This window comes from Phyllobates terribilis, unplaced genomic scaffold (assembly GCF_046119375.1).
Source record: "Phyllobates terribilis strain yellow unplaced genomic scaffold, ASM4611937v1 Scaffold_167__1_contigs__length_4167997, whole genome shotgun sequence".
Lineage (NCBI taxonomy): Eukaryota > Metazoa > Chordata > Amphibia > Anura > Dendrobatidae > Phyllobates > Phyllobates terribilis.
The window spans coordinates 4,114,737-4,128,947 of NW_027362927.1; the positions used below are offsets into that span (position 1 = coordinate 4,114,737).

General features: G+C 42.9%; 1 protein-coding gene across 1 annotated transcript in view; it reads left to right on the forward strand.

Moving 5' to 3' along the window:
* Positions 1–702: 702 nt before the first annotated feature.
* The window catches only part of LOC141207935 (uncharacterized), a 29,385-nt gene continuing 15,876 nt past the window's right edge, over positions 703–14,211 (forward strand). The window contains exons 1-5 of the mRNA XM_073664503.1: positions 703–763; positions 8,950–9,099; positions 9,229–9,408; positions 9,492–9,615; positions 9,699–9,796. Coding sequence (XP_073520604.1) covers positions 9,022–9,099; positions 9,229–9,408; positions 9,492–9,615; positions 9,699–9,796 — 480 coding nt within the window. The 5' untranslated portion in view covers positions 703–763; positions 8,950–9,021. The remainder of the gene's footprint in view (positions 764–8,949; positions 9,100–9,228; positions 9,409–9,491; positions 9,616–9,698; positions 9,797–14,211) is intronic.

The window sequence follows — 14,211 nt, forward strand, 5'->3', positions numbered from 1 at the left end:
CGCTCCGTACACCTCGTACACACGCGGCTCCGCTCCGTACACCTCGTACACACGCGGCTCCGCTCCGTACACCTCGTACACACGCGGCTCCGCTCCGTACACCTCGTACACACGCGGCTCCGCTCCGTACACCTCGTACACACGCGGCTCCGCTCCGTACACCTCGTACACACGCGGCGCCGCTCCGTACACCTCGTACACACCCGGCGCCGCTCCGTACACCTCGTACACTCGCGGCGCCGCTCCGTACACCTCGTACACTCGCGGCTCCGCTCCGTACACCTTGTACACTCGCGGCTCCGCTCCGTACACCTCGTACACACGCGGCTCCGCTCCGTACACCTCGTACACACGCGGCTCCGCTCCGTACACCTCGTACACTCGCGGCTCTGCTCCGTACACCTCGTACACTCGCGGCTCTGCTCCGTACACTCGCGGCTCTGCTCCGTACACCTTGTATACAGGCGGCTCCGCTCCGTACACCTCGTACACTCGCGGCTCCGCTCCGTACACCTCGTACACTCGCGGCTCCGCTCTGTACACCTTGTACACACGCGGCTCTGCTACATCCACACTGTAAACCCCTCCTGACCCCACACATAAACTTCAGCTCATCCAGCACCATGACAACCAGCACAGCAGAGTCCTGCATCCACTGAGGCCCCTGATCATGTGACCCCTGACTCCTCCCCTCCTGTGACCTCATCACAGGTCCTGTGCGCACAGAACAGCCATATATGTGGTGGCGGCTCTGCAGGTGGAGGTATGTGGAGACCCCATTACTGGGCGCAGGGGGCATTAACCCCTTCAGCACCGAGACTATTTTAGGGTCTTCTGTTGCCCCTTTATAAGAATCATACGGTTTTTATTCTGTTTCCTGTAATAGATACATACGACCCAACTATGGAGACAGGAAGGGAGGAAACGTATTGTTCTCATAGTACAGGACCCCTTTACTGCCCCCCACAGTGTAATGCCCCCATTATGCCCCTTATGCAGGATGTATAATGCCCCCACACAGTGTAATGCCCCCATTATGCCACTTATGCAGGATGTATGATGCCCCCCACAGTGTAATGCCCCCATTATGCCCCTTATGCAGGATGTATGATGCCCCCACACAGTGTAATGCCCCCATTATACCCCTTATGCAGTATAATACCCCCATTATGCCCCTTATGCAGTACCTCTTGAAGCTCATCAAGAGAATGCCAAGAGTGTGCAAAGCAGTCATCAAAGCAAAAGGTGGCTACTTTGAAGAACCTAGAATATAAGACATATTTTCAGTTGTTTCACACTTTTTTGTTAAGTATATAATTCCACATGTGTTAATTCATAGTTTTGATGCCTTCAGTGTGAATGTACAATTTTCATAGTCATGAAAATACAGAAAAATCTTTAAATGAGAAGGTGTGTCCAAACTTTTGGTCTGTACTGTACATATATAGTTATGATATTTTTTGCCCTTTTGAGGTTGGGGGCCCAAGTACAGCTATTCCTGTGGGACCTGTGATTTCTATCTACGTCGATATATGTATGTATATATATATATATATATATATATATATATATATATATATATAGGATAATGGCGTATAATAAAGTTGTTATGGGTGTGACTTAACTAACATTGTGCAGTCAGGTCATTGACAACATTATGACAGCTGACACCCTGTAGTATCGGCCCCGGACGTTTTTGCGACCGATTGGGACCAATGAACCCCTTAAATACCGCTGTCAATCGCGACAGCAGTATTTAAATTGTTACAAGGGAGTCACAAGACCCCCTTTGTAGCCATCGGACCCCCGCGATGAGAATTGCTGGTCCCGATGGTTACCATGGTACCCTGACTTCATGTGATGACCCCAGGGTACAGTGGCCTGTGAGATCTAGCTATAAGCTGACTATTCTCATACACTGCAGTACACGAGTACTGCAGTGTATGAGACCAGTGATAAAAATAAAAATTATACATGTCCCACAGTGAAAAAAGGTGAAATTAAGTATGTAAAAAACACAAAAACACATCACGAAAAGCCGTTTCGCCATTTAAAACGCAGCGATTGTGATGCAACACCGTTTCGCGGACACCGTAAAAATAAAAAAAAAGGACCACAAAAACATCGCTTATTGATCATACTGACTAGCGATCAAAAAGTTATGTAAAAAGAAAAATGGTAAAAATGAAAACACCAAACTGCAAAAAACAAGCCCTAATATAACTAATAGCCCTAATATAGCTCATTCGGCTAAAAAAATAAAAAAGTTTCAACTCTCAGAAAATGGCGATGCCAAAACAAATTCATTTTTGTAAAATATTTTTAGTCTGTAAAAATAGCAAAGCACAAAAAATATAAATCTGGTATTGCTGTAATCGCACCGACCCGACAAACAAATCGGTCTGATCACTTTTACTGCACAGCGAATGGCACAAAAAATATAGAAAAAATTACTGTATTGCTGGTTTGTGTTCATTTTAGGTCTGAAAAATCAGCATAAAAAGCGATAAAAAAATATGTGCAAAATGGTACCAAAAAAAATCTGCCACTCGACCCGCAAACAATAATCCATCTTACAGCTGTTTGCCCCAAAAAAAAAAAAGTTACGTGTGTTTTAGTCTAATATTTATGGAGCGTTAAAAGGTAACTTATTGGACGCTGCCTCTGGCCCGTCCTAATAGACTTTCGTACATTGCAGGCCCAGACACCATTATTAGGCATTTAAGTATCGTAGTAACTAGGCAGCCCCATACTATCGAGTACTTGGGGAAGAGGGGCATTGACCGAACTCTGTCACACCTTCTTAGATGCCATGTTTGCTTTTGACAGCAGTAAGTGGTTAAACTGCCAGGGTTGGTGTATCAGCCGTACCTGTGCCATCCCTGCGGTGTACATCTGTTCTGGTGCTCAAAAGACTTAATTTCCTTTAAAACAAATGTTTAACTTGTTAAAAAGCAACAAAATGTGTCTTGTGCTTTTTGCAGGTTTTTTTTCTTATTACAAGGATTGTTGGTGGCAATTTTCTTTTGAAACATTTTAATATCTGAGAAAAAAAGGTCAGTAAAGTCCGCTCAGTCTCAGCCTAGCTCAGATCCAGCCAGAGCAGCCTGGTTCATGAATCAGAAAATAGGAGGAATGACCCAGCATATCAGGCTATAAACTTGAATAAAACAGAGCTTTTATTGAGCCATTAAAAAATGCTGCTACCACCATAATAAGTCTTAGTGCACACAAGGATCACAGCTGTCTCGACCTATGCGTTTTGACGTGCAGTCTTAATCATGGTCTGTCTGAACTGTGGACTAGTGAGCATATAAAGGTAGGTTGTAATTAAAGATAATAGTTATCATGTGCTCACTAGTCTCTGTGGTCAGTATGATTACCATAGACAAAAGGGAAATAAAAATGTTAGTGACACATTATTATTATCCTCTAAAATTAATATCATTGACATGTAGAAAAAATAAAAATATTTGTGATACAAATCTAGAATAAATATAAAAACTAGCGATATACCATGTCCAAGGTGTGAACAAAACTGTCATTAATATTGTAGTATTAGATCCTGCCTGAGATTGAAAAATCTCAAGAATTAATAATCTGCTGGGATTTTACAACTCTGGAAATGTATGTGAAAAGGGAGATGATGCCAAGGGGATTAAGGCTAAAATAAGTGGCCACAGCCCTGTATGATGAGACATTACAGAGTGGAACTGCATCCTTAGCGATTGTTCATTGAAGTTGATGGGATTAATCCTGAAATATGAGGAGCTGGAACTTACAAAAAGTAAAACAGAAATAAAAATTATCCAATCCTCATTGGAAACGTTTGTGCACAACAAGGATTTCACTAGCAGTAATGACAAACTGAAAGCTAATTTAGCGAAGATAGAAGATTTTATTATCAACATTAAAAAAACTAAATTCAAGCATGATAGTGAGGATTACTCACAGAGCAAAGTGTATGATTGGAATAAAGGTCCATTTTCTATTCTAAAAAAGCTTCCCTACAAACATACAAAACCTGCCAAAGTCAGTTTCAAGGGTATGGAGGTTTCTACAGATTTTTCATCTACCTTTTCTACATCAGATGAACATTCAGATTCCTCAGTAAGCTCAGCAAGTGAAAATCAGCAATTTATGACCAGCAGAAGTATCCAGCAAAATACAGGGTGGACCATTTATATGGATACACCTAAATTAAATGGGAATGGTTGGTGATATCAACTTCCTGTTTGTGGCACATTAGTATATGGGAGGGGGAAAACTTTTCCAGGTGGTTGGAGACCATGTCAGCCATTTTGAAGTCGGCCATTTTGGATCCAACTTTATTTTTTTTAATGGGAAGAGGGTCATGTGACACATCAAACTTATTGAGAATTTCATAAGAAAAACAATGGTGTGCTTGGTTTTAACGTAACTATTCTTTCCTGAGCTTTTTACAAGTTTATGACCTCTTATAAAATGTTTTCAAAGTGCTGCCCATTGTGTTGGATTGTCAATGCAACCCTCTTCTTCCACTCTTGACACACTGATAGCAACATGCAGAAGAAATGCTAGCACAGGCTTCCAGTATCCGTTGTTTCAGATGCTGCACATCTCGTATCTTCACAGCATAGACAATTGACTTCAGATGACCCCAAAGATAAAAGTCTAAGGGGGTCAGATCGGGAGACCTTGGTGACCATTCAACTGGCCCACGTCGACCAATCCACTTTCCAGGAAACTGTTCATGTACGAATGCTCAGACCTGACACCCATAATGTGATCGTGCACCATCTTGTTGGAAAAACTCAGGGAACGTGCCATCTTCAGTTCATAAAGAGGGCAACACATCATCATGTAGCAATTTCAGATATCCAGTGGCAATGAGGTTGACATTGATGAAGAATGGTCCCACTATCTTTGTACCCCATATACCACAGCAGACCATCAAGATACGAGATGTGCAGCATCTGAAACAACAGATACTGGAAGCCTGTGCTAGCATTTCTTCTGCGGTGTTGCTATCAGTGTGTCAAGAGTGGGAGAAGAGGGTTGCATTGACAATCCAACACAATGGGCAGCACTTTGAACACATTTTATAAGTGGTCACAAACTTGTAAAAAACTCATGAAAGAATAAAGTTACATTAAAACCAAGCACACCATTGTTTTCCTTATGATATTCTCAATAAGTTTGATGTCACATGACCCTTTTCCCATTGGAAAAAATAAAGTTGGATCCAAAATGGCCAACTTCAAAATGGCCGCCACGGTCACCACCCATCTGGAAAAGTTTTCCCCCTCCCATATACTAATGTGCCACAAACAGGAAGTTATCACCAACTGTTCCCATTTAATTTAGGTGTATCCATATAAATGGCCCACTCTGTACATCTACTAGCATGCCAAAAAACGGAGGAAGGGGGCGCCGCAAACACAAGTGGAAACAGATATACCACCTGGAACAGAAACCACCGCTATTAGAGCTACCGATTTGGAGTTTGTCCAGTTTTGTGTTATCAGAGGAACAATTATCACTTTTAGTAAAAGGCCTAAGTTTTGCCCCTACCAATGAGTTTGATGTATTTAGAGCAATTTTGGCTGGTAATAGACTGGCGCAGAACCTTACTGTGAAATGTCATTGTGATAGCTCTGATAATGATGTTGAAAATATTACTGATGTTGCAACAGTTAATTCTGATATTACTCCTAACAAATCTTTTTCAGAACAAAAGGTTTTATTACAATTGAAATCATTGGAGAGGGAATCTATGGAATCTGATACCTCTCTGAATAGTCTGTTTCATAGGGGAAATCCATCCTTTAATCCACTTCAATCATGTTCCATGGTTTTAGACCACTTTCAGGATCTTATTGAAAAGGATTTGGTTTCTCTAAAAAAATGAAATCATTTATAGGGGAAATAAAAATAACAAACTAGCTAGGAAAGAAAAAATTGCGCTGAGGGAACTCAAAACTAATATGGATTTGACAGTGCGTCAAGCAGACAAGTGGGGCACAATAGTGGTATTACATTCTATTTAGCTCAAGCTCAATGTGATTGATTTAAGAAACAAAAAACAAGAAACACGGATGTGTATTTGGAACTAACCAGAGACCCCCACCGATGATTTCAATATGGAATTTATATTGCTACAAGAAGGTTTGAGTACAGGAGCCTTGGATAAAAAAAACTTGCGGAACAGCTCTATGTGGGACAACCTTTCATACCTATATATCATTCATTTCCTAAGAACCACAAAAACATATTTCCACCACCACTCAGACCAATAGTAGCGGGCTTAGGTTAGAGACTTAGAGACTGGGTGTGTGGATAGATTTCTATCTTCAACCACTAGTACATGATATTCCCAGCTACATTAGGGACTCTAAATTTGTGGCTACTGTATTTGAAGATTTTTCTCTAGCAATAAAATTATCACTGACTATTATGCGATGTTATACACACGTGGTCAAAATTGTTGGTACCCCTCGTTTAATGAAAGAAAAACCCAAAAAGGTCACAGAAATAACTTGAATTTGACAAAAGTAATAATAAATTAAAAATCTTTGAAGTGATTTGAATACCGGGGAGGTCTATATATGTCTTATTTTTTAATAAGGCTTGGCTTATTGTGAAGGCTACATAGGTATTCCTGTGGGGAATATTACTGCAGGGGGTTAATTATCCCTGATAAAATGCTGCTATAAGGGAATCTGCAATGCACTTTATTGTCAGGCCCCCAATTTGGGGAGGCCTGTGAGGCCCTATATGCTGTGTCCTGGAGATATATCCTTTAAAATACCAATTAGGATTATTCATTCCTCTGAGTGAGGTGGATGTATCAACTTAATTAGGGGATCTATGGTGCCCCATTGTTATTATAGAGTGTCTTTTTCTATGCTTTGTGGACAAAAGTGTACTATTCCCTTTATGTATTGTGCTATGGTGATCCTGTCTGGATACGTCCATTCTTCTCTTATTAGGTATTTCTGGGTTGTATTAATGGATTTTCAAGACACCCTCACAGAGTGAATAATAGATTGGGGTGATTTATATATACAGGTTCGGATCACATGCCTATATTTTAGGTCTTTTTCTTGTTACTTAGTATTTGTTGTGAGGATCTTAATAGTTTTAAACGCCAATATTAAAGGTTATTTTTTAATGGGTATTTATTGTAAAAAGGTTTCTAGGCTACCCACGTTATTTATCGATTTTTGTAAATTCAGTGTAGCATTCTCTACAACTTATAGTCCGCAGTATAACAAAGTGGTGTCCATTATAAAGAAATACATACAATGTTACAACAGGATCCAGGGCTTAATACAATTCTTACCAAGGATATTCGGTTTGTGGCTGTGGTACCATCCTGCCCCCCAGTCTTTTCCTGAGTGAAGAGCATAGGCATTCTGAATCTACTACCTGGTTAAACCTTAGTGTTTTTTTCAAATGCGGAGCGAGCCGCTGTAAAGCGTGTTCACACACAGTGATAAAGGATACTTTTACCTCACTGCATAATAATCGTATACACAAAATACATGACCTTATTAATTGCTGCACACTCTGGCTTATATACCTTGTTGAATATATTACATGTAAGATCCAATACATTGATTGTACTACCGGCCCTTTAATACTACAGATTAGAGGGCACATATCTGATGCGGTTAATCCTTTGGCCACAAATATTTCAGCAGCGTCAACACACTTCCGAACGTTCCATAAATGGGAAGTTTCAGCACTGAAATTTCAAGGCATAGAAAGAGTGTATAGACCTATCCGGGGGGGGAGACCATAGACGCAAACTGCTAAATAGGGAATCATATTGGATTTTTATGTTAGAAACCCGAGTACCCTTTGGATTGAATCTCAGGCAGGATCTAATACTACAATATTAATGACAGTTTTGTTTACACCTTGGACATGGTATATCGCTAGTTTTTATATTTATTCTATATTTGAATCACAAATATTTTTATTTTTTCTACATGTCAATGATATTAATTTTAGAGGATAACAATATGTGTGTCACTAACATTTTTATTTCATTTTTGTCTATGCTAATCATACTGACCACAGAGACTAGTGAGCACATGATAACTATTATCTTTAATTACAACCTACCTTTATATGCTCACTAGTCCACAGTTCAGACAGACCATGATTAAGACTGCACGTCGAAACGCATAGGTCGAGACAGCTGTGATCCTTGTGTGTACTAAGACTTATTATGGTGGTAGCAGCATTTTTTAATGGCTCAAAAAAAGCTATATTTTATTCAAGTTTATAGTCTGATAAGCTGGGTCATTCTTCCTATTTTCTGATTTTAATATCTGCCTTTTTTATGGAGTTTTTCTTGTAATATAGGAAAGCCTAAGGCCAGAAATAAACCCCATAAAACACTGTACATGGAAACTTTGGTATCAAATAACTCCTGTCTTTGTGTTCTTACAAACAAGCTTTTATAAATGCCTCAAACTTCTGAGTGTGAATCAGACCTGAGATCTAACGTGATAGAAGATGACAGTCCGGTGAAGACGGGAAACATTCATATAGACGGCCGGTGGTGATGTAGTCAGTGACTGACTCTGGCCAAATACTTTTATAGAGCCATAGTGGAAGATGAAGATTTCGCCTTCATCATGAAGTAGTTATTTCTCCTGTCACGTGTAATCAATATCTTCTGAAGTATTGCTAATGCCGATTCCAGTGTCCGTAAATGAGATGAGAATTAGCAATAAGGAAGATGAGTCTATGAGAAAGGTATTCAGCTGCAGACTCCGAGGAAGAAACTGCTTGTTGTCTGTGGCCTAAAATATATAGGTTTTATTACTAGATGTAAAGAAGAAAACTAGATACTGTAAAACCTAAATCTCCTCAAATGTTTCCCTTATTATCTCCAGTAATTGTATTATTACACAGGGTTTTCATGACGTTACATCGGCTCAACTTCTCATTCAGGTCTCTGCAATATCGGATCCTCTCAGTGAAGATCTTCTATATAAGAGAATTTTCCTGATTTACCCATCAAAAATGAATATAGACACAGACAAGATGGCTGAGAAAATATTACACCTCACCCTAGAGATCCTCTTCCGGGTTACTGGAGAGGTGAGAGATTCTGATGACATCACATTACATCATTCTTATCTATGGGAATAACAGATGGACAGAACTGGAGAGGTGAGGACTCTGGAAATGTCTGGAGTGAGATTTATGAATGTGTCTCTCCATAACCAGGATTACACAGTAGTGAAGAAGACCTCTAGTGAGCGCTGTCCGGACCCTGTGTCTGAGGGATGGGGAAGAACCCTGAGCCCAATCACGGAGCTTCCACCTCACCCCCTGATACATGAGGACATCAATGACCAGAAGATCCTAGATCTCATCTACAAGATGATTGAGCTGTTGACTGGAGAGGTGACACTGCTGGGAATGCTGGTACATTTTATAGTAAAGCTATGAAGGGATTGGGGGGATAACAGTATCATTGTGTGTGTCAGGTTCCTATAAGATGTCAGGATGTCGCTGTCTATTTCTCCATGGAGGAGTGGGAGTATTTAGAAGGACACAAAGATCTGTACAAGGACGTCGTGATGGAGGTTCCCCAGCCCCTCACATCTCCAGGTAATAGACAGGTCTGAATACACAAGGCCTATAATTATCTGTATGTAAAGAATAAATTCAGTCCCTGTATGTGTTTCTTCCAGATCTATCCAGTAAGAGGACAACACCAGACAGATGTCCCCGTCCTCTTCTTCCACAGGACTGTAAACAAGAAGATCCCAATATTCCTCAGGATCATCAGGTAGATGGAGAGAAGGTGTCCTGAGATCTCTCCTGTGATGTGTATACGGCTGTGAAGGTCTTGTGCTCGGTCTTGATTTATCCACCAGAATTATATGGTTTATACTTGTATAATGAGAATGGTGGAGATGGCTGGATTAGAGCTGATCATTAATGATGAGCGAGTGTATTCGTTACTATTCACACACATAGTACGGTATTGGGGTTACTTGTTATATTGCTAGTATTTGTGTACTCGCCTCGCTATATTCAGATGTCCTGCCCTGCAGTTTTGGCGCCTTCCTTGTAGCCACTAAACATGCTGGGCTTCATAACCAATCATAGTAATACCGCAGACATCTTGGTTGTGGCATTACTGTGATTGGCTGGCCGCCCAGCATCATAGGATCTATTTTTCCAGCACACACAGAAGTAGCATTTTGTGCTGCCTTTTTTTTTTTAGCACCGGTCTATTTTCCCTGCTGTTTTAGGGGTCAGAGCCTGCCTTCTGTCCATATTAGTCTACTTAAAAAAGCTTTTTGTGCCCTACACAAAGCAGTAGTCCAAACATTTCCTACTGCCTCCTACAAAGCACGCACCAGGCCATTTTAACCATTATTTTTGGGGTGACAGCCTGCCTTCTGTCCATATTAGTCCACTTAAAAAGTCATTGAGTGCCCTACACAAAGCAGTAGTCCAAACATTTCCTACTTCCTGTTACAAAGCATGCACCAGGCTATTTTAACCACTATTTTGGGATGTCTGCCTGCCTTCTGTCCATATTAATCCACTTAAAAAATCATTGAATCATTGAGTGCCCTACACAAAGCAATAGTCCAAACATTTCCTACTGCCTGCTACAAAGCACGCACAAGGCCATTTTCCCCGCTGTTTTTGGGGTGTCATCCTGCCTTCTGTCCATATTAGTCCTCTTAAAAAATCATTGAGTGCCTTACACAAAGCAGTAGTCCAAACATTTCCTACTACCTGCTACAAAGCATGCACCTGGCCATTTTAACCACCATTTTGGCTGTGACAGCTAGCTTGGCTTGTGCCATCAACATCTGAAAGTCTGTCAACAAAATGCCAAAAAGCCTGTTTTTAAGGGATGTGGACGTGGTGTTTTCAGTGGTGCACAAGAAGGCACTCAGTCTGTGTCAGGTCAGAAGAAGCTTGATTCATCCACCATGTTCCTGGAAAAATTTCCCGGTCTGGAACGTAAATGTGTTTAGAAGCCACAACAGCGAGAGCAGATTCTGTCTTGGATAGCAGACAAGGCCTCTATGCATTTGTCAAGCAGCAACAAATCTTCCACGGCCACACAGTCTACTGTGGATACACAGAAGGCTGGCCCATCCAATCCTGAATTTGGTTCTCCTTCCTCCAACCATTATCAGTCACAGGACACATATGACCCCAAGCTTGGCCACTCTGATTATTTGTTTGGTACGTATCCTTTGGTTGACTCTGGACTATCACCGTGCAGCATTGAAGAGGGACAAGAGGAGGTGGCATGCGTTGATGCTCATATATTTGAGGACCTACGACCAGAAGAAAGCCACTTGGCGTAGCGTCATTTTTTGTCTCCAGAGGTGGAGGCTGATGATGATGAGACACAGTTGCTATCAAGTCAGCCTACAATGTCAACTGGGAAGAAGGATGAGATGGAAGACTAGTTGGTCGATGATGAGTCTACTGATCCGACCTGGACCGTTGGCATGCATAGCCATGACAGCAACACAGAGGAAGATGGATATGTAGCACCAGCACAGGCACCAAGGGGTCGTGGTTTGCCCAGAGTGAGAACTGGGTCAACTGTTTACAAGAGCACCCTCGCTGTGCGCCAAGTCAGGGCAAGGGTGTTCAGCTGCTGTGTGGTATTTTTTTTCTGAAATTCCTTCAGAGAAAAACATTGTAGTCTGTAGCATCTGCCATACCAAGTTGAGCAGAGGCCAGGGCAAGGGCAACCAACATACTCACCATCTAAGGCTCAAGTTTGATGCTTGAAAACCTTCTATTCAGGAGACATAAATACCAAACAAAAATCTAGGTTGGGAAGACATCAGCCTACCACCAGGATATAGGAGTGCTGCCGGACTAAGGCACCCTGAAGGAAAAGCCCCCCCAGAGACGGGCCGCCCTCCGGGCACCCAGTCTTTCATACTCCAGAGAACGTACCTTCACCAGGTCACCTAGGATGTTCCTCCAAACTTCATCTACACTGAGGATTTTACTCTGCATCGAAACTAAAACTCATGCGTTCCACGTGAAATACCTGACCACTACACTTACTATGAATAAAATGGTTCGGTCCCTTCTCCCAAGGTCTCCGAATACTCCATAGGCCCACCCGGCATAGGACAGAGTAGCCAGCCGCGACCAACCAATGGAAGGTCCCACCCTGTTGTACACCTCTGTATTAAAGGTTCATGCTTTCCAGCATGTTAGCACAAGCCTCATGGGGGCAATTCCTGTCCTTGGAGCTCCTGTACTTCAAATTGCCCCTTACACACAGTTTACCTTGGAAGCAGCACCAAGTCAAGTCCCAGTACTTCTTGGGGATCCTGCTAGAATTTAATAAACTCAACCCAACCTCCAGATCCCGACTTGGGCAGTACTTGAGGACCAATGGACTCTGAAAATGAGAAAGCAAGGCCCTCCTATTGAGGAGTTTCCTCGGGAGGGACCTCACCTCCTACATTTCCAGACCCCACCAGTGGATCATTTTGAGAACCGAGGTAACATAAGCCAGGAGATGCCCATGCGGTGTGCGAAGATCCTTCAATCTTCCCCCTGTCTCCCATTCCTGTAAGAAAGGCTGAAACCATCCCTTGTAGGATAATACCCACGGAGGAGCCCTTTCCTTCCAGAGGTTTGCCACGTTAACTTTCAAAAAGGTGTTCACTAGGAACACCATGGGGTTCACCATATCCAACCACCCTAGTCTCCTCGTGCAGTAAGTGACCTCCCGCTTGACTAGGTTCAGTCTATTCCCCCATAACATCTGGAAGAACAGACTGTAGACCCGTGTCCAAAGAGGCTCTAGCAAAACACAGACGCAGCCCAGGTATATTAGCAAGGGTAGCAGGAAAGCTTTGCACAGGCCAACCCTTTCCCTCAGGGTCAGAGGCCAACCCTTTCCCTCAGGGTCAAAGACCAACCCTTCCATTGGTCCACTCTTTGGGTGACACCTTTGATTCTGCCTTCCCAGTTTTTCATGGGGCAATCACCCTGGCTGAATTCGGTGCCCAGGACTTTGGCGTGCTCTTGGGGTTCGGGGAGGGTGTCCGGAAGATCAAACTCAGGATCTCCACCTCTCAGCCAGAGACTTTCACCCTTATCCTGGTTGACCTTGGACCCGGATGCCTCCGAGTAGCGCTCCACTTCTGACATCACCTCCATTGCCTCCTCTTGCGAAGAAACAAAGACGGTGACATCGTCCGCGTAGGCCACTACCCTCAGGATAGCCTCTGTCGCCGCCCTGCCAATCCACACCCCTGCCAAGGATCCAAAATCGATCCTTCTGAGAAAGGGATCAAGTGCAAAGGCGTAAAGCAAAGGGCTAAGAAGACAGCCCTGATGGACACCAGATCCTACCCTGAAAGGTTGTCCAATCCATTCATTTACCAGAGGGAAAGTCTCAGCCCCTGCATACAAGGTCTTAAGCCTCTCCACAAACCCTCCAGGCAGACCATACCTCAAGAGTGGACCAGAGGTACTCATGGTTAACCCGATCAAAGGCTTTTGCCTGATCCAGGGTCAGCAAGAACCCCTTCCAAAGGCCTGCCCTGCCTTGCTCCACGGCCTCTCGTACAACAAGAACAACACTAAAAGTGCTACGGCCAGGAACGCAACAGTGCTGAGCCTTCGAAAGGAGCCGGGGTGCAAACTTCACCAGCCTGTTGAAAAGTATCTTAGCCAAAATCTTCCTGTCCACATTGAGAAGTGCTATGGGACGCCAATTCTCAATGCGTGACGGATACTTACCCTTCGACAAAATGATCAAAGCTGACCTCCTTAATGATCTCGGCAGAGTGCCCGAGGAGAGACACTCATTAAACACCTGAGTCAAGAGGGGGACTAAAGAGTCCCTAAAGGTCCTAAAGAACTCGGATGTTAAGCCATCCAGACCTGGCGACTTTTTGGGTTTAAGCCCATCGATTTCCAGTCTCGTGAGCGGTGATAAGGCTATTATCAGCATAACCATCCCGCTGCTGTGTCTCGTGAAACAAACACTGCATAATCTCAAAGAGGAAGCTTTGAGTGCCCAGCATGTTGATATGAAGCAAGATTTCCCAATGGGTGTTACTATCCAGCCCACCCAATATTCTGAGGCAACAATGAGTGATGAGGAGGAAGATGAGGAGGGAGAGGGCTTGTTTTTCTGTGCTACCGAGGGGACTCGTAATGCTACAGAGGGGACACCCAACCCAAGCT